The sequence below is a fragment of the Panthera tigris genome, chromosome B1 (genome assembly GCF_018350195.1).
Source record: "Panthera tigris isolate Pti1 chromosome B1, P.tigris_Pti1_mat1.1, whole genome shotgun sequence".
NCBI lineage: Eukaryota > Metazoa > Chordata > Mammalia > Carnivora > Felidae > Panthera > Panthera tigris.
The window spans coordinates 145298245-145317887 of NC_056663.1; the positions used below are offsets into that span (position 1 = coordinate 145298245).

Sequence of the window (19643 nt, forward strand, 5' to 3'; positions counted from 1 at the left end):
ATACCTCCCTTTTCAGGACTTTTATACATACACTACTTTGGCCAGCAATATTCTCTAATCTTTTGCCTAAGTAGTTTCTCCCACAGATATCAGCTCAAGCACTATTTTCTCAAGAAAACTCTACCCTCAAAGAAAGGTCCCTAGGTTAGTTTTCCCTTTAGCAGTTATTCCCTTTGGCAGTTCCTTTGTATGTCTCTCACACTAGACTATATGTGTCAAGGGATAAAGGACCATGTTTGTGTTGTTCACCATTTTCTTGCCATCACAGAGACCATGCATAGTAGGTAGGCAACAGATACCAGGTGGATGAATGAAAACTCATTCTTACGTTGGATAAATTTTCAACTTAAATTCCAAAGTATCTTTAAAAAAAAAAAACACCAGAAAATAGCAACAACATAATAAAAACAGGTACGTGACAAAAACGAAGGAGTAACATTGGATATTAGGAATCTGTGGAAACTGTGGGGAATTGAAGAAAGCATGTGTTGTATAAAGGCATTCAAATTTCAAACAACTTTGAAATGCTGTGATGACAAAATATAGCATGTTCATGTAACAGTTTTGGTTACAGACCGCCATTTTGCAGTGCTTATATTTAAATGATATACTCAGGGGCACCTGGGTGGCTTAGTCGGTTAAACATCCGACTCTTGATCTCAGCTTACTCAGGTCTTGATCTCAGGGTCGTGAGTTCAAGCCCCATGTTGGAGTCCACGCTGGGCATGGAGCCTACTAAAATAAAATAAAATAAAATAAAATAAAATATCCATTTTATATTCAATATAAATAATATTATAGAGAATACTTAATGGCATGAAAGTATGCTCATATATTAAGTTTTTAAAAATCATGTTTTTAATGTTTTACAATGAACTTGTATTGCTTTTGTTTCAGAAATAAATTGTTTTTACAAGGTAAAGAAGTAACTCAGGTGGCAATATGGAGGATAAAATGGAATAGACTAGGACCAGAGGCAGAGATTAATAGACTATTGAAATAGTATGGGCGAAAGCTGGTAGAAGCCAAATTAAGGCAGTGGCTGTGAGGACAAAGAAAGTAATTAGATATGGATGCAGAATGAATAGGATTTGGTAATCTTAGATCTATTTAGGTTGGAGATAAAGGTTAAGGAAGCATTAGCTTAAACACAGTAATTCCGCTAGTAACCTTGAATCTATATGGGTTGGAGATAAGGGTTATGAATTCATTAGCCTTAAACATGGTAATTGAAATGAGATTCCTTTGGGAGAGAATATAATATAGAAATAGGGCAATGGCCTGAATCATGGGGAAACTCTTAACATCTAAAAGCCAGATGGAGGAAGAAATGCCTATAAAGAAGATCAAGTAGGATTGGTTAGAGAGATAAAGCAACTAGGAAGTTGTCATGGAAAATTAAAGGAAGTGGTTTTCAAGTAGGGATTGTTTAATGATGCTAGTAGAGAAAGCATCTTGCATGCTTCTGACGTTTGCTTCCTGTGATAGGACCTAAACTAGGTTCAACGTCTTTCCCTACACTTGGGGAAATTGACTGACTTATATGACTAGTGAATTTGTGAAGAATGTCTGATTTAGCTTTGTCCTCCAATCTACAAGGACAAGGTTGTCTACAGAAACCAAACTGTCATTTGATCCTCCATGCCGTCCTTGGGAAGTGTTGCTCGGGACTGAAGGTATACATTGGCCTAATTGTGGGGATAAGTTGGCAGGCCTATTTGGTTTTCATACTAAACAACATCAATCAACTTACTCTTATCAGTAATAAAGTGATATTTCGGCCCCCATTTCTATCCTTTATTTCTCAAATTGTTCAGAACCTATGCAAGAAGGGAATTAGTTTATTGAGATTCCTTAGAAAATGCGACAACTCATGTCAAAGTCCACAAGAGTCAGGTAAAGTAGGGGCTGAAACAAGGCTAATGACTTTGACAATTAAGAAGTAATCATAAATCATTACTTTCCTTAATAAAGCCAGTTTCTCCAAGGAAGACAACTGAGGGAATGTCTCCATGATGGTGTTGGTGGGGCAACTATAACTACTGTTCCAATCTTTGTTCTGTAAGTTTCTCTAAGAATGGGATTGCACCACCCAGGGGACTACATTAGTCGGGGCTATTTTAGTTGCAAATGAATAAAACCTACCTTAAAATAGCTTAAATGAGGGTGGCAAGGGTGGGTGAGAGAAAAGGCAGAACTTAGTGGCCACTTAATTAACAATAGACCTAACCCTGGATTTCAAATATCATTTGGACTCTACTCTCTATTGCTCATACCTGCCTTCTTCCATCTTTGTTGTGTGGCAAGGTAGGCTCCATGTTATGTCAGCATCTCTAGCATCAGTATAATTTTTATAGATAACTGAAAACATTGGCTTGGCTCATGTGCCTATCTTTACGACAGGGGAAAAAAGTCATATAATTGACAGCTTTATCACATAGATGAAAGGCACTTCTTGAAAAGATGGACATACAAAAAGTAAGTGATGGAGTATTCTCCACAACATTCCACCCCTTGGTTACCTAGCATCTACACTTGTGCTTCTTTCAGTATATATAATCTCAAAAATGTTCTAGCCTAAGACAATGCCACTATTCCACGGACAACTGAAATACTTTCTTGGGAAACATGCTAAAGTCTCATCCAATTATCGAACCTTACTTGAAAACCTAGAGTTCTGATGTGCATTTCTTTTGTTCAGGTCTGGATGTAGCTCTTTGTGGTACAACATAATGAAGATAATTTAATTAGATAGTGGTATAAACTTAACAAGGTGAGTTAAGGGCACCCTTAATTAGCTAGTGGATGAGGTCCTTGGTCGGCTAATATAGTGGTCTTGAGTTTGCTCTCTGAAAGGTGCTCCCTTATTCCTTATACAAAAGTGGGTATCGGAATTATTGGAACAAAGCCTAAAACTCAACATTCAACAGGTTGTTGCTTGCGACAACATATTAAGCATTGCCAAACCTCCTAGCTAGGGATAAGGAATCTTATTATTGTGCACCTCACCTAGACTCATTGGTTTCACATTTTAGATTGTGTCATTTGTTGACACTGGTACTATTACTAATCAAGAATAAAAACACAAACATTGCCATTTTGAGATATTTTATTCTCTTCAACAGTCTGTTTTGAATTTCACATTAATTTTTTATTCAAATTCAGGGAATTCAGTTTAAGGTATTATTATTAGACTGCTCTCATCCCTCCTCTAAGATTTTATCTGGTTTTTAGAGATAAGTTCTTTACCATCATGACTTTGGCAGAAGGGAATCTGGTTTGCTTGGTGTCTAAATTTGTTGCTGAAAGGTCTGTTGTTGATACAAACTGTAATCTACTCTTTCAAAGTGTTTTTCCTCTGCCCTTACCTCTAAATGTATGGATATTAGTGTCTTCTCAGTAGGATCCTCTATCCAATCCATGGATTCATACCATAGCTTCTGACATGAGTTTCCATCACCCTGCCTGCAAGCAGTTAGGCTCACTGTGAACCAAGTTTACATACCTCTTAAGAAATTCCGTATCTCCTTTTCAGTCTACTGTCATCAAGAAAGATGCAAGAGTGGGAGTGATTATCAATGCTGTCTGGTCCTCTCTGCCTAAACAGGTCATGCTGAGCTTCTACTTGATTGTAGTTGCTTGTGTTAGGCAAACTTCCTGATGGGAAGCAGGGCACAAGCCACAAGCTCTGTTTTTGAATTCTGAAATCTTCTTGGCAGTATCTATCCCTTATCATTTGGTGTTCTAACCCTGAGGAGACAGCCAGGAAATACATGTCTCAAATCATGGGCTCTTTTACCCTTTTGTAACACCACTGAGGCTGCCTTTATTTCCTTTTCAGGCAAGTTCACTTCCCATGGTGACCAAAGGCCATAGGTAAAGTTTTTGCTTGATTCCACTGTGACATGTTTCTTTCTTAATAGTAGCTAGCCCAAATGGTGAGGCTGTTTCTCATTGGCTTCATTTTGTTAATCTGCCCATTCCTGAATCAATCATTATGACTGAGTAATAAGGGTACTTTTGCTGGTGTGATTCATGGGTTCACCTCTGCGGTATGAAAATTAGGTCTAGGTAATGGACAGTTACACCTGGGGGAAAGGATAGATCTATATTAGTTAGGATAACTTCCAAATCTGTGGTTTAACCCAAAAGAATATATATAAATTCTAATACAAGTGAGTCCGTCCACCTTGTGGCTTGGCCATCTTCAACACGTGGCTTCTAATACAAATGTGTTCATCTGCCTCAAATTGGTGGGGAACGGGAGATCTTGGACTTCTCATGTGCTGTTTTTATGGACCAGAGCTGCAACAGGAGCACATCACTTCTACTCACATTCCACTGGTTAGAACCTAATTGGCACACCTAACTGGTAAGCCTACTTGCAAGGGAGGTTGGGAAATATAATATGTGTATCCACAAAAAGAATCTAGTGTTTACAAGAGTCCACTATTCTGGTCACTAAATATCTATTTTATCTCTCTTCCCACACAGAGAACATGTCCTACTCCAATGAGACAACCTAAAGTTCTGTTCAGTTACTAGGTCAGGCCTAGAGTCTAGGTCTTTAGGTAATGTGTAGGCCTCTTCATTAGGTCCAAGTGTAACCTATGAACTAAAAGGGTAAGTTATCTCTATTATTACTCCATGTTCCAGCAAACCCAATGTACATTGGTAGATCAGAGACAGGTAACTACACTATGCTCTCATTAGGAAAAGAGAAAGATATGGGGCGCCTGGGCAGCTCAGTTGGTTAAGCATCTGACTTTGGCTCAGGGCATGATCTCATGGTTCATGAGTTCGAACCCCATCTCGGGCTCAGTGCTAATAGCATGGAGCCTGAAGCCTGCTTCAGATTCTGTGTCTCCCTCTGTCTCTGTCCCTCCCCCGCATGTGCTCTGTCTCTGTCTCAAAAATAGACATTAACAAAATTAAATAAAATAAAAAAAAGGAAAAGAGAAAGACGTGAGACATTAGGAAATGTCTAACAATGATGAAATACTGTGCAGACATTTTGTGATCCACCTTTCTTCAGAGTACAGGAAGGCTTGATAAGACCTCAGTCTTTGGGAGGAACTCCCTTGTCCTTTGTCTTCTGTATAGCCCCTTATGTTGTCCATTATTCTCCATGGCCACATCTTATGAGGGTACTGGATGTTGTAAGGTGTTTATGCCCTATTTCCTTATACAAGCTTGGGGTTGAATAGTTGCTTCACTGTTTTAACACTTGAACAACATTTGAACCAGGTTAATGATATGATTATATGCTTAGTAATAAAATTCCTTCAAAAATTTAGTCTTGTGATCTACTTGCTTCCAGTGACTACATCCCAAGTTTTTTGTTTTTGTTTTTGATAGAGAGCATGAGCAAAGGAGAGGGGCAGAAAGAGAGAATCTTAAGCAGGCTCCACACCCAGCATGGAGCCCAACCCAGGGCTTGATCTCACAACCATGAGATCATGACCTTAGCCAAAATCAAGAGTGGGACACTGAGCCACCCAGGCCCTTCCTTTTTTTTTTTTTTTCTTTTTTCAAGTTCATTTATTTAAGTAATCTCTACACCCAACTTCGGGCTTGAACTCATGGCCCTGAGATCAAGAGTCACATTCTCTTCTGAGCCAGCCAGGCACCCTGAGCCAAAGTTCTTTCTTACATAATTCTAGAACCTGATTTACTTCTTTCCTTCCTTGCCACCATGCCTTGTCCCCATGTCTGTTTTTCTAGAACTCCATCCCAGCCACCTTCAGGCCATCTAAAATAATGGCCTTTGATGGAAACACCAAAGCCTCGATGATATGATCTTTGTTCCTGTACTGTACTCAAGGCCTCCTCCGTTTCATTTTTTACCATTCAAGGTCTAGAAAGTCAGCTTTTCCAATCCTTTCAAGTATTCTTATGCATTTTCATTTCAGCAATTCTTTCCTTGAGCTTATCTTTTTAGTAAAACCTTGCTAAAGGCAAAATGTAAAATTCAAAATACACTATTGCTTTTATTCTTTTGAACTATTTCCTCTGGAGCTAGTCTCAGTAGATAGGTGATATGATTTTCAATTACATTGCCATTATAAAACCTGTGTCTCCTTCTTCCAGCCTCCTAAATCAGTTTCTCCAACCTCTGCTACATCATCACTACACCAATGCAACATATTTTAGATTACTGTCCTAGCAGTACCCCACTTCTGGCACCAATTTCTGGATTAGTTATGGTCATTCTAGCTCCTGTAACATAAATTCTCAAATCTCAGTTTTTTCTTATAAGAAGTCCAAAAGAGTTTTTCTAATTTGGAGGTGGCAGTTTTCCAAGTAGTGATTTAGCTACTCATGTTCTTCTCTTCTGGCACTGGCATCTCCAACATACAGTTTTCAGGGTTATGATACTCACTAGCTGATGGAAAAAGAGTAAGGGAGGATGGGAGGAACTTTATTAAGCCTGGAAATGTGTGCATCACTTCCATTCACATTTCATTGGCTAAAAGTCAACTACACAACCCCAACTAACTTCAGAGGAAATTGGGAAATTCAGTCTAGCTGTATGTCCAGAAGAAATGTTTTATGAATGGCTAGTCAAGTCTCTGCCACAAGGTTCTTAAAAAAAAAAAAAAAAAAGGCTAGATAAAAGTAATAGAAAGTCACTCTAGGGGTCTATTCTAATAGGTTTGACTGCATCTTAGTCCCAACAAGATATTCATTTCACTACTATGCAAACTTATTTTCTTCTAAGTAATGGGATTAAAGACAGTATTTTTGATAGTGTTCTAGGTAAAGAAGTTCGATTGCAAAGGGTTAATGAGTTAAATTCAGATAACAGACATTGAACATAGAATCCTCTTTAAAAGCCTAATTGTGAAGGGAAGGAAACAGAGTGGAACCAGAAATGTGGAGGTTTGAAGACAGAAAAGGTAATAAATGGAAGAGAAAGAGGAGATTGAAACTAGAATGCAGATGGATAATTCATCTCGTATAAGAGCCAGAAATGTCTCATTCCTCTGATACTGGAGAAGAGGAAAGTTCTGGAAGTATCTAAGTTTATGGTATTTAGAATATTAAAGGAGTTGACACCTAACAACAGCATCAATCTTTTGGCGTTTGAAGTAAAGTCATATAATGAAATGTGGCTGGGACTTAAACACTGCAAAAAGTATTCTGGTGGGAAGGGAAAAGAAGGTGCTGATGAATATACAGGGTAGGAGGGAGTAATCCACCTGAGGTTCTAGAACCTAAACCTGTAGTGTTAAGATACACAAATGTAGTATCATGTTCTGCACAGGACCTCGGCAAAAACTGTGGGAGAGGAACAGGCAGATAGTTAGCTTAGTGTGTATATTTACTATAGTACTTATCACACCATAAAGCCCCTGGAAGCAGAGACTTTGATTTCCAAAACTTATGCACACAGTAGGAACATGATGAATTTTTGTTTGAATGAATTGATTCAGTCATTGCCAATTCTGCCATAGTACTCTGTAGAGTACTGGCAACTGCCCACATTTCATATGGTATGCCAATGCTAAAAAGAAAAAAAAAAGCTAAAAAAAATTCAGGCACACTCAATTAAACTTAGCAGTCTTAAAATGGCAACTATGTCAGCTGAGACATAATTTTTATCCTGTGCCAGTACATCTGCCTTTGACGTTTGCTTCATTTTCCTTATGCCACTGTGCTCTTATTGGACCAGAAAGGGATAGTTCTGAGTTCAATAAGCCACGCTATTATTTCAAAAGCCCTGGAAGTTCTTCATACACCTACGAATGAACTCAAAACCTCCTTCACAACATTCCAAGAGATGCATAGACAGGGATGATTATTTATGATGCTCACTTCACAGAAACAAAGCCGAATCGGTGAGGGGTGGAAGAACTAAATCAGGGTCATTTGGTGAATTCTCTGCAAAGTCTGGCACGTATCGTGCTTGCTTCTCCCGTCTTTTCCCCTTTGGAAACTTTAATCTCAGACATCACCTAATCGAACTCCTTCATAACACACAACTGTAAACTCAGATTCAGGAAGTCTATACCTCAAGACTCAGGCCAAAGAGGGCTCTTTCCTCTACACGACGCCATCTCTTAAAGATCCAAAGCCTTAATCACGATTTGGCGGTGGAAAAAAAAGGCCAGGAATAAAACTACGTACGACAGTCCAGAAAGAGGCCCCACCTCCCGGATCTGGCGGTCCCGGCCTCCAGCTAACAAAGTGTCTGCACCGCGCGTCCGCACCGGCTTCCCACCCGGCCCGGGGCCGCTGCTCTCCAGCCCGCCCGCCTGCCCCACGCGCTGCAGCAGTGCCAGCCCGCGGGGGCCCGGAATCTGGCCCTGGAAATCTCACTTTCGTCTTTGGGCCACCCGCGCGCCACGGCTCAGGCGACGGCTGATGGCGTCACCTGCACTTCCGCCTGCGGCTGCGTTCTAGTCACAAGCGAGGAAGGAAGAAGGGAGGTCTGAAGGGCTGTATGTGTGGGGGAAATAGCGAGGAAAGAGAAGAAATCCGGGCGCTCGCAGGCGCTACGACTGTAACCGCGGGCCTCTTCTGTCCCCGCCGTCCCTCCATCGGAAGTCGCCCTGGGCACACTTCCCTCGCTTCCTCCTGGTCTCCCCTTCTCTGGGTCTCCCGACACCCGGGTCTCTCTTTACGCCTCACCCCTCCCTCCCTCCTTTGCTCCCTCACACTCCCTCCCTCTCCCTCCCTCCCATCGTCAGGCTCCCCGCCCTTAGTATCGCGAGACGAGGTGAGAGCTGGCGGAGCGGCGGCGGCGGCGGCGGCAGTAGAGGTGACCGAGGCGGTGGCGGCGGAGGCGGCACCGAGCGCTGTGTCGGCCCCGGTGCGGCCGAAGTCGCGGTAGAGCGTAGCCCCCACGCCCCTCCCCCGTCCGCGCCCCCCCTCTTTCCCCGGGGATGGAGAAGGCGACGGTTCCGGTGGCGGCGGCGGCGGCGGCGGCAGCGGCTGAGGGAGAAGGGAGCCCCCCGGCGGTGGCGGCCGTGGCGGGCCCCCCCGCGGCGGCGGCGGCGGCGGCGGCGGAGGTCGGCAGCGGCGTTGGCGGCAGCAGCGGGGCTCGCTCGGCCTCTTCTCCTCGTGGGATGGTGCGAGTCTGCGACCTACTCCTGAAGAAGAAGCCGCCGCAGCAGCAGCACCACAAGGCCAAGCGTAACCGGACTTGCCGACCCCCCAGCAGCAGCGAAAGCAGCAGCGACAGCGACAACAGCGGCGGCGGTGGAGGCGGCGGCGGCGGCGGCGGTGGAGGCGGCGGCGGCACCAGCAGCAACAACAGCGAGGAAGAAGAGGACGACGACGACGAGGAAGAAGAGGTTTCTGAGGCAAGGGCCTGCTTTCAAAGGAAGGAGGGAGGATGGGGCAGTAAAGGGTAGGGGCCGAAGGTGGGAGGGGACTTGCGGTGGGACAGATTCCTGTGGGTCGATCTATCTCAGCGGCCAGGCTTTCCACTGCCCTCTTTCTTTCCCCGGCCTAAATCGTGAGGTGTGGGGATGTGGGGGAGGGTAGCTGACACGTGGGGGTGGGAGGACCACAGAGCCCACGGAGTTGGTGAACAGCAGGTTATCCCGGGATGGTTCACATGGTTAAGGATGGAGGGAATTGGTTAGATTCCCTGTTTGCACACCCGGCGGGGTCTGCCTGGGGTCAGCAGGGCCCTGTTATTCCTGGGGCGGGGGCGGGACCAAAGCGGGAGGGGTAAGATAATAGGTAGCTGAGTCTCTTGGGGAATGACTGGGAGGTTGGTAGATTTCTCCCACTTGTGAGGTGGAAGAGAGAGCAGTTTGGAGGGGAGGTAAGGTTGTAAGGGACTCAGAGCTAAGTATTTGTGTATGTGAGAGACACGTGAGAAGCTGTACTTTTCCATACTGTTCTGCTGCAGGTTTTTTTTTTTTTTTTTCCCGTAACTATTGTGGCTGCTGAAATAGCTTTTAGTTCTTTGCTCTCTCAAGGATTTTGGATGAACCGATCTTATATCCCTGTATATTGATATGGAACTGAGTGGCTGAAAATATATTTGACTCTTACATGTACATACATATACATCTTCAGATGCTTCCTTAGTGAGGAGGAATTCAGCCAGGCTCTCGCGTTTTCCAGATATTCTGGGGCAGCTCAAGAGTGCTTTGAAGCCAGTCTTGGTTGTGGTGAGTTGGAATAGGAAGGCCTCTTGGTTTGTCCTAGTGATCTGGTTTCATAACTGTTTTATAATTTTTCCTGGGTCCACAGACAGGCGGCGTTGCAGGACCTTATTCTTCAAAGGCCATATAACCCAAAAGCTCAGTAAAACATAGCATACTGACAACAAACGAAGAGTTAGCCTTACTAGTTATCAACTCTTTTGTAACTCTCTTGTCCACTCCCTGAAATGGAAGCTAGAAAATCTTGATTCGGAGAAAGAAGTCGTAACTTAAGGCAGCAGAAGGAAAACCTCTTTAAAGGCTGATTTTAAATCCAGTTGTACGAGAACAACTGAATTATCTAGAAGTAGCACTTGCCATTTATTCTTTTCCACAAACAGAATTTATCTTGGTGCAAAGCTTGTTTTTTGAAAATTGCATTATTGGATCTTGAGTTCTGTTCAAATAGAGAAATACCTTTTAAAGAGTTTGAGACTTCTCTGTTGGAAGACCAGATTCTCTTTTACCTCAGACTGGATGAAGTTATATAGGTAGAGATGTAATAGTTAAAGTATGTGTGCCAAAAAGATGAACACTCCCTGCTATTCTGTATCCTGTTGAATTCTAAGCATAGATTTGTATTGATAGATTTTGTATTGATTTTAGTTGGAACCTCTCTATATAGTGTGTTGCTCGGGCTGCATTTGAAACAATGGAGAAAAGGGTGTGACAGGATTCTTATTTTCAATAAAATATTATGGTAGTTAGAATCATTTCCTTGTACAGTTCTTTACAGAGATGAGAAACATTTTAGAGATAATCTAGTTCAGCCCTTTTATTTTAAAAATGAGGAAAACAAGGCTTAGAAGAAACTGATTGTGGTGGAGTGTAGCAAAAGTAGAAAATCAAAGTTTTCTAATGGTTCCGAACAGTACACTTTTTATGGCAGTTTATTTCCTTGCATCCCCCTCCCGAATCTTTCAAAAAACAGGCAATGAATTGCAAGGTAACACAAACATGCAGCTGTGGTCAGAATGCCAGTATTTTATTAAGATTTTAAATACTCCCACAGAATATCAAGCTCTGGTTTAGAACTCAGTATCAAGTTGAGTGTAGTACTTAGGGGAATATTCTGCTGTAAACTTCACATACCTATGTAGTTTTGTTCATTGGAATTTGGCCTAATAAGCAAAACTTTTAGTAAGTTTATAGGTGTGTTAGTTTTGTGAAGCAGGTTTATTTTCTTCAGAAAATGGAAATGATATATTTTGACTTTCATCAACTAGGGAGTTTCTTTGTTTTTAATATGCTTTATTTTGTTCTGTCCACAGTGGTGTAAACAACGGGTTTGTCATTTGTTATGAAGATGAGTCAGGAGAAATAAGTGTAAGAAAGTGCAGCCATTAAAAAAAATCCGTATAGGTACATGATGAGGGATGAGCAAACAGAAAGGAGTACAGTATGTCTTTGCACCTGCCTCCATCCTTGACCAAAATAAAGAAATAAATAAACCTCATAGTCACTGTACACTATAAGCTAATTGGGTGAGTTGTGCAATGTTTTTCATTTCATTATCATTTTATTGACATGTCAGCAGAAGTTTAACTTTCTAGAGCTAGGAAATCTTGTGGCTAATACTCTTTGTATTTAAGTCCATTTTCTAATTCATTCTGTTACTGGCTACACAAAATAAAACGTGGATAACATGATCCCTGAGGTTATCCTTCTAATAAGAATTACCAAAAGGTTAAAAAGAAATATGGAAGGTTATAATTTTTGTATATAGTTTTGGTTTCAGGTACTTAACCTGAAAAAGTGGATGATAATTTAACAAAAAATATGTATATTTACTATGAAGAAATGTTAGCTGGATATTCTCCATATCTGCTGAAAGAGAAAAGTTCGAAGGAAAGGAGATTCAATTTAAAGAGTAAGGAGCTTTACTTGAATGTTGAAGAAGATCTAATTTTTAAAAAAATTTTTTAATGTTTATTCATTTTTTGAGCGAGAGAGAGAGAGAGAGAGAGAGAGAGAGAGAGAGTCACACACACACACACACACACACACACACACACACACACACAAGTGCGAGTGGGGGAGGGGCAGAGAGTGGGGGAGACAAAGAATCCGAAGCAGGCTCCAGGCTCTGAGCTGTCAGCACAGAACCTGATGCAGGGCTCAAACTCATGAACCATGAGATCATGACCTGAGCTGAAGTTGATCGCTTAACCAACTGAGCCTCCCAGGTGCCCCACAAGAATCTAATTCTTATCAAATGTTACAGTAGGTTATTGAGAATTGGATTTTTCTTCAGTGTTTCAGCATAGGATAATCATGTTTTAGATAATTTATGTAACTTCATCTATACCTGAAAACAAAGGATAAGACCAAGAGCTCTCCTCTTCCCTCTCCTTCCCCCCTCATTTGACTCAAAAGCTTAGATCAAAAATTGAAAAATGCATAGTATCCTTGGTTTTCAGTGGATGACTGACTAATACAGAAAATACACAGAAGTGTATTTCCTAGCATGAAAGGCTTGATGCACTTCTTTTCAAATTAGTGGACTAAATTAAATTGCTTACTCGAATATTACAGGAAAACAATGTTGAAATTTCAAGAGTTGATACTTTGGAGATTTCAGAAATAACATTGCATTCTATTGAATGCATTTTTAAATGTAATTGAATGGTTTGCTAATGCAGAATTCAAAGAGGGAAAAAACTTGTTAAAGGTAGGATTCATGTTCAAAAGTAATTTTTATTAAAGAGGTGTAAAATGTAAGTACAGTAGGAGTGGATTAGAATTCCAACTCTTTTTGGTAGATAACTTGGTGCTTTAAACTTAAGAGACAAACCTAGTGAAGAAATTTTAGACAAGGGGAACCAGTGAATAAATTAGTACTGACTTACTTTTGAAAGGATTTGTAAGGCTAGGGAGAATTTGTAGATATGGAAGAAGTAGGGTTGAGAATGAGAGAAAGAAAAATTATTTCAGTATATTATGTTCCTTCAAGTTCGCTTCCAGATCTTTTGTTGTTGTTTTTTAATGGAAAAATGCCACCCCAGTTCCTTTGTTGTAACGGTAGAATCCCAGTTGAGTCCAGAGAAGCTTACTTGTTACCCAGTTTCGTCTCTTAATTGATGAAGCAGTATTTGTAAACTAGATGTTAAGATCTTTGAAGAAATAGTTCTGTCATAATTATCTTGTTTCATAGTCTGTCTAAGCACTTAGGAAAGTTCCAGAATTCATTTAGGAAACCAAGAGGAGTTTCTTCCTCTCATCTTGGATCCAGGGCTGCCAAATCGCCGAAGTTTGGATTTCAATATCTTTCAGTTGCTAATTTACTTCTCTTACTGATGGGGCTGTTCCCTAGGTGTTAGGCTGAAAGACATTTAAAGCCAATTTACTTTGTTGAATGCCTGATAACTACCTTAAGCCTCCTACATATATTTACATTTTAAAAACATAGTAAGAAACTATTACTTATTCAGAGCCTACTGTGTGTCAAGTCTAACATAATGGTTAAGAGCACGGACTAGAGCTTAGAGTCAAATATGATCCATCATTCAATAGGTTTGTGATCTTGGGCAAGTTACCTTAAACTCTCTGCGCCTCAGTTTCTTACTGTGTAAATGGTGATAATGTAGATCCTATTTTATACCACTTATGAGAATTAAATGAGATAATACAGGTATCTGTATTCTCATTTTATTTTCACCCTGTCTCTGTGGAGTAGATGTCCTCATATTTCTTTAATTATTCATTAAATGCTTAGAGTTCCTGCTTTGTGCTGGGCATTTTGCTATACTGGGTAAGTAATGTTGAGCAAAACTGTTTTAATGCACATTGATTTTAAAATGCACCAGTGATTGGGGCGCCTGGGTGGCGCAGTCGGTTAAGCGTCCGACTTCAGCCAGGTCACGATCTCGCGGTCCGTGAGTTCGAGCCCCGCGTCAGGCTCTGGGCTGATGGCTCCGAGCCTGGAGCCTGTTTCCGATTCTGTGTCTCCCTCTCTCTCTGCCCCTCCCCCATTCATGCTCTGTCTCTCTCTGTCCCAAAAATAAATAAAAAACGTTGAAAAAAAAATAAAAAATAAAATGCACCAGTGATTAATGAGAGTAAGAGTAAATGGTTAAATGTATATGCTGAAATCAAGTGGGTGAGTTTCAGAAGTATACACATGTTGGGAGGGGATATTCATAATAACTTTAGAGGCAAAAGATACAGGCTTAGAAGGGTTTTAGGTAGCTTCATCAGGGTCACACAGCTAATTAGCAGAGCAGGACTTAACCTGTTTGATTCATAGCCTACTCATTCATTCATTCATTCATTCATTCACATATTCTGTTATGCTGTTTGATGTTAAATACAGCATCTTGAAACTTGGCATTTCAGATAGTGTGAAAACAAATTCAGGTAGTGTAGGGGAAGATCATTTTAGGCAGTAGGGCAACCAGCTACTGAAGACACGTTGACTATTCCAAGCTTTTCTTTCCTTTTCTTGTTCTTATTTTCTTGTTTCCTTCTCTTTTTCTTATTCAACTCATTAAAAAAGAAGAAATATAGAAAACTGCAGATAAGTATATCCATATTCCCACCATCTAGAATTAACTATTAACAAAATGAACCTTTATAGTGAATACAACCCTCTCTAGAGGCAATCTGTTGCTTCTTCCTCCCTCTCAAGATTTTTACTTTTCAAGGTTGTTTCCAAAAGCTAAAAAACTATTTTAAATAGAAGTTGTCAACTTGGGATCTGGATAGGCTGTGAATACCTGAAATTAAACCCAAGATTTTGTTGAAGGTGCTTGTGTTTTATTCTTTCTCCCCTACCTTCATAGTGTGTGTGTAAAACTGTTATAAGATACTCAGACAGGTCTGTGACTGCCTTCTCCCTCCCTCCCACCTTCTTAGTTTGAAACATTCTCACTGCAGTAGTAGTGGGAATTCGGCAGGCATTTATGTGCCTGCTTATAACCAAGGTAACGTGGTAATGCAGATGACCTATTTGTGTTGTGAAGTCCAAGACTTATTTGTTCTTTCTGGTAAATTAGCCCTATGCTTACTCTTATCTTAAATCCTCATATTTTGCCTTTTAATTGTTTAATTGATGAAGTGGTTTTCATCTAGTCTGCTATGGACTGTCAGATTTGAAGATGGAAATACTGCGTTACACATCTTTATATCTCCTGCTGCATTGTACCATGTGTGTTATGTAAGTCTTAGTGTCTTACCTCTGCTAGGCTTTCATGAAGTCAGATCTCTGAAGTAAAAATAACTAAATAAGTAATAAATGAATAAATATTTCTTCTTTAGCCACTTACTCTGGAAATATTTGGGATCATCAGAGCAGTACATTTTGACTTCCCAAAATTTGCTAGACTGTTTGCTAGATTGCTTCCCCTAGCATCTAGTTATACTATCCAGTTGACTAGGAAATCAATTTTTAGGCAGTGTATTTGTATTTATGACAGTTGTTTATTCTACATTCTTAGCACGGTGATTTAGTGGGTTAGGAAATGTACATATAATGAATTTTCATTATATGTACTTGACCATAGATGAAAAAAATTTCACCTCACAGTAGTATGTGGGTAGTACCTGCTGATACTACTTGTGTTTTTATTAGGACCATTAGAGGGCACCAACATCCATGGTAATCTATGCCAAATCTGACTAACTTCCTTTAATTTTCACCTTTTGGGAAAAAAAAATTAGGTAATTGCAGGTGAAGGGTGGATATGAATACACATCTAGTCCCTGGAACCTTACCTGTCTGATAGTTATGCTTATCCACTTGCCACCCAGAAGCAAAATACCCATCCTTTCTTAGGATTTTTAATTTCTTAATATATATATTTTTGTCTTTAAAAACTTTTCTTATCCAGTTAAGAGGGGAAGTGGAATTGTGGAATGACATAGGTATTATTTTATCATGATTTATAATTTAGGTTTTAATTATTGAAAAGGGACGTGTTGGATTTTATTTTTCCCCAAAATGCTTTGAAACTCAAAATTAATATAGATCTAATTATCGAAAGCACAATGTAAGTTGCCTTCTGTTATAAAACCCTATAAACATTACCTTGATCTTTAAAAAGTTGACCTAAAGGGTGCCTGGGCTGCTCAGTTGATTGAACGTCCAACTCTTGATTTCGGCTCAGGTCATGATCCCAGGGTCGGATCGAGCCCCTTGTCTGGCTCTGCACTGAGCGTGGAGCCTGCTTGGGGTTCTCTTTCTTTTCTCTCTGCCCCTCCCCTCTGTGTGTGTGTGTGTGTGTGTGTGTGTGTGGGCTCGGCGTGCTCTCTCTCTCTTTCCCCTTCTCCCCCAAATTAAAAAAAAAAAAAAAGTTAAGCTTACTTCTGGGTGAGACTAGACATAAAAGAGGGTCAGTTACAAAAATATGTAAAGATCACAGTACTTTGAGAATTCCTTTTGGAGCCAATATTATTTAATATGTTTATAAACAATTTTGATAATATGATGAAATCCCTTTCAAGGTGTATAGATAGATCATAGTGAATTGTGTGTAATGGACAATAAGATTGTTGATAATAGGTTAAAATGTTAAATACGCTTTTATGAGTCAAGGTAAAAAACATGCTCTTTTTTGGTAAATGATCTGAAACAAAGCATGCTTTTTCAGTAAAATTCAGCATAGTATTGAACAAGATGAGTTAAGGTATTGGAGAATTATAACTTATTTTAAGTAATTCTGTGATACATCTGCACAAAACAGATTATGTGTATTTCTGCTGGCTGTACCATGAAAATGTTGACTAAAAGTAGGGAAGTTCTAGAGTGGAATAGTTTAAAAATGATTGGAGGGTTAGGGATGGAATCCATGATAAAGGAGGACCGCAGATTATACTTAATTATATACTTAACTGCTTGTTACTTAATATTCAGATTAATCAGTACTAAAACTTGAGTTATGGAGAAAAATGTGAGGTGCATTAGATACTATTATTTCAATTTTGAAAATAAGTCATCTCCTCAATTCTTATTTCTTGAGCTTATTTGCAAGTACACACTAGACATGACAAATTTACAAAACTAGTATACCCGTGTCTCTCCAGCAGGGCATAGTGCCCTCCTGAGGTACCACTGGGTCTCATTTAATCTTTCGTTTTTGTTTTTTTTTCCTGTTCCCCTTGTCCTCCCCCAAAAGAAAGGAACAGAAAAGAAAATAAAAGGCAAGAAATAACCCCCTAAAATTAATTTGTGGTCTGGGTTTTCCCTCTTGAATTGTCTTTTTTTTTTTTTTTTTTAATGTTTATTTATGAGAGAGAGAGAGAAAGAGAAAACAAGTGGGGGAGGAGCGGACAGAGGGGGATAGAGGATCTGAGGCGGGCTCTGCGCTGACAGTAGAGAGCCTGATGTGGGGCTCGAACTCAGGAACTGTGAGATCATAACCTGAGCCGAAGTTGGATGCGCAACCGACTGAGCCACTTAGGTGCCCCTTGAATTGTCTTTTAATTAAAGAACCTTTGAGAAATATCTCAGAGAGATCTGTAGAAAAATTAGTTTTATCAGTTTTGAATTTAGAATAAGCATTAATGTATAGCTCTGTTTTCCTTTCCCTCTTTCCTATCACTCTAAATTTGAAACCTGATAGGAAAAGGAAGCTTCTTGTTTGTGTTATACCAGTTGTATTTCCAATTCAGTCTTTGACCTCAGAGTCTCTTAAGTTCTCTGTGCAATGTTTCCCTCTTATTTTTTTTTTTTATTTGAAGTTAATAACAGAAATACAAAACCTCTAGTATAGTTTTTAGTAGTTCAAGATGCAGTATAGGAGTTAATTCTTTAACTTGACACACATTTATTATCTCCTATATGTGGCTGATTTCAGTATATAATAATCTCAACCATTTCCCTCTCAGTGAATGTTAAAAAGTTAACTATATTTAAAATAATAGCTGTATATGTTGAACAAATTGATTTTATTCATGTTGTAGGTTAGTAAAACTTAAATTTACGTACATGAAAATTTAGCACAGTGATGGAATTTTTTAAAGATTTTTAGGAAATATCACTATTATTATACTCTTATAAATAAGTTTATTTAAGAGGCATTATTGGGATTATGCAATAATCAGAGATTATGAGGAATTTGAAGAAACTGAGACATTATTCCTACCTTCATAATATTTAAATCATGTTGAGATAAAATTAATAATAATTTAGAACTGTGAAGATGATTTTAATCCTGTATAATTATTTGGGAATCTGTTAGTTTTCAGTGCAACTGTGTGCCTTTAGAATTTATCTCATTATAGGGATTGTTTTATTTCTGTTTTGAATACAAGTTGGGTAGACTTGGGTGCCCAGGGTGGCTCAGTCAGTTAAGCGTCCAACTTCAGCTCAGGTTATAATCTTATGGTTCATGAGTTCAAGCCCCACATCAGCTTTCTGCTGTCCGCACACAGCCCATTTCAGATTCTCTGTCACCCCTGCCCCCCACTCACTCTTTTTCTCTCTCAAAAATAAACATTAAAAAAAAAAAGTTGGGTAGACTTTACATCTTTTATGAGTGCCTCTTGGAATACTCACTAATTTTTGGTGTTAGGTTCTGATTCTTTTTTTTTTTTTTAAAATGAGGTCTGTATTTGCTATTTTTCTAGAATGTCCTTGACAATTAAATTACACCAAAGACTTATCCATCCTAATTTACCCTGAAGATTTTGTAGTAAGAAGAGGTTATAAAGATATACTTGTGGTTAATGCAGGTATAAATATATTAAAATATGAGAAATTGAATTATAGAACAGTGTAGAATACAATGTTAAATATCTTCTAAATTAGATTTTAAATATGGTGTTAAATATGGTGTTTAAACATTATTAATTAATTAAATGTATGCACATGTGTAGAAGCATGTACATATTTGTAGAAAATTTGACAAAATCAAAAAGATCCAAAAAAGAATACAAAAATCACCTATAATTCTACTTTGCAGAATTAATCATTATTTAAAGTTTTTTCTTTTTTTTCCCCTTGGTGTATGTTAATCAAATTACCTGTCACACAGAGTAAAACTGTCACTTAGAAATCTTGTCTGCCAAAAGTTTCATTGGTGATCATACTTAAAATATGTCAGTTGAAGAGATAAATCTTCAGATAATGGTTGCATACTTATTTAACTATAAAAACTAATGAGTGCATTCCTACTTTTAAAAAGTCTTCTAATACATGAGAGTTTCTATCTCATTTTTTCTTAGAGTAAATGCTGCTAACAGCTTGGTGCATATCAAATGTTCTAGTTTCTTGGTGAGAGTGGATGAATGAGTGTGGGGTGGAGAAAGGGGTATGTGTGTCTAACAGTACATTAGGATTTGTCTCATTGTTCTTATTGACTTATGAATGTTCCATAGTATGAATGTTTATGATTTATTTCCTCCTTTATATTGGTAGACATTTTCATTGTTTTCAGTACGTTGCTATTACATGTATAATGCTGAAGTGACCATTCTTTTACGGTTATTTTTAAATAGAAAAATATTAGTTTAGGATGGATTCCTGGAAAGAATTGCTAGGCC

At 39.3% G+C, this 19643-nt stretch overlaps 1 protein-coding gene across 4 annotated transcripts in view; it reads left to right on the plus strand.

The window, feature by feature from the left end:
* The first annotated feature begins 8816 nt into the window (after positions 1 to 8816).
* The window catches only part of ANKRD17 (ankyrin repeat domain 17), a 163508-nt gene continuing 152681 nt past the window's right edge, over positions 8817 to 19643 (plus strand). For all 4 annotated transcript variants that reach the window (XM_042984388.1, XM_042984389.1, XM_042984392.1 and 1 more), the window contains exon 1: positions 8817 to 9308. In XM_042984388.1, the coding sequence (XP_042840322.1) occupies positions 8889 to 9308 (420 nt within the window). In that variant the 5' untranslated portion in view covers positions 8817 to 8888. The remainder of the gene's footprint in view (positions 9309 to 19643) is intronic.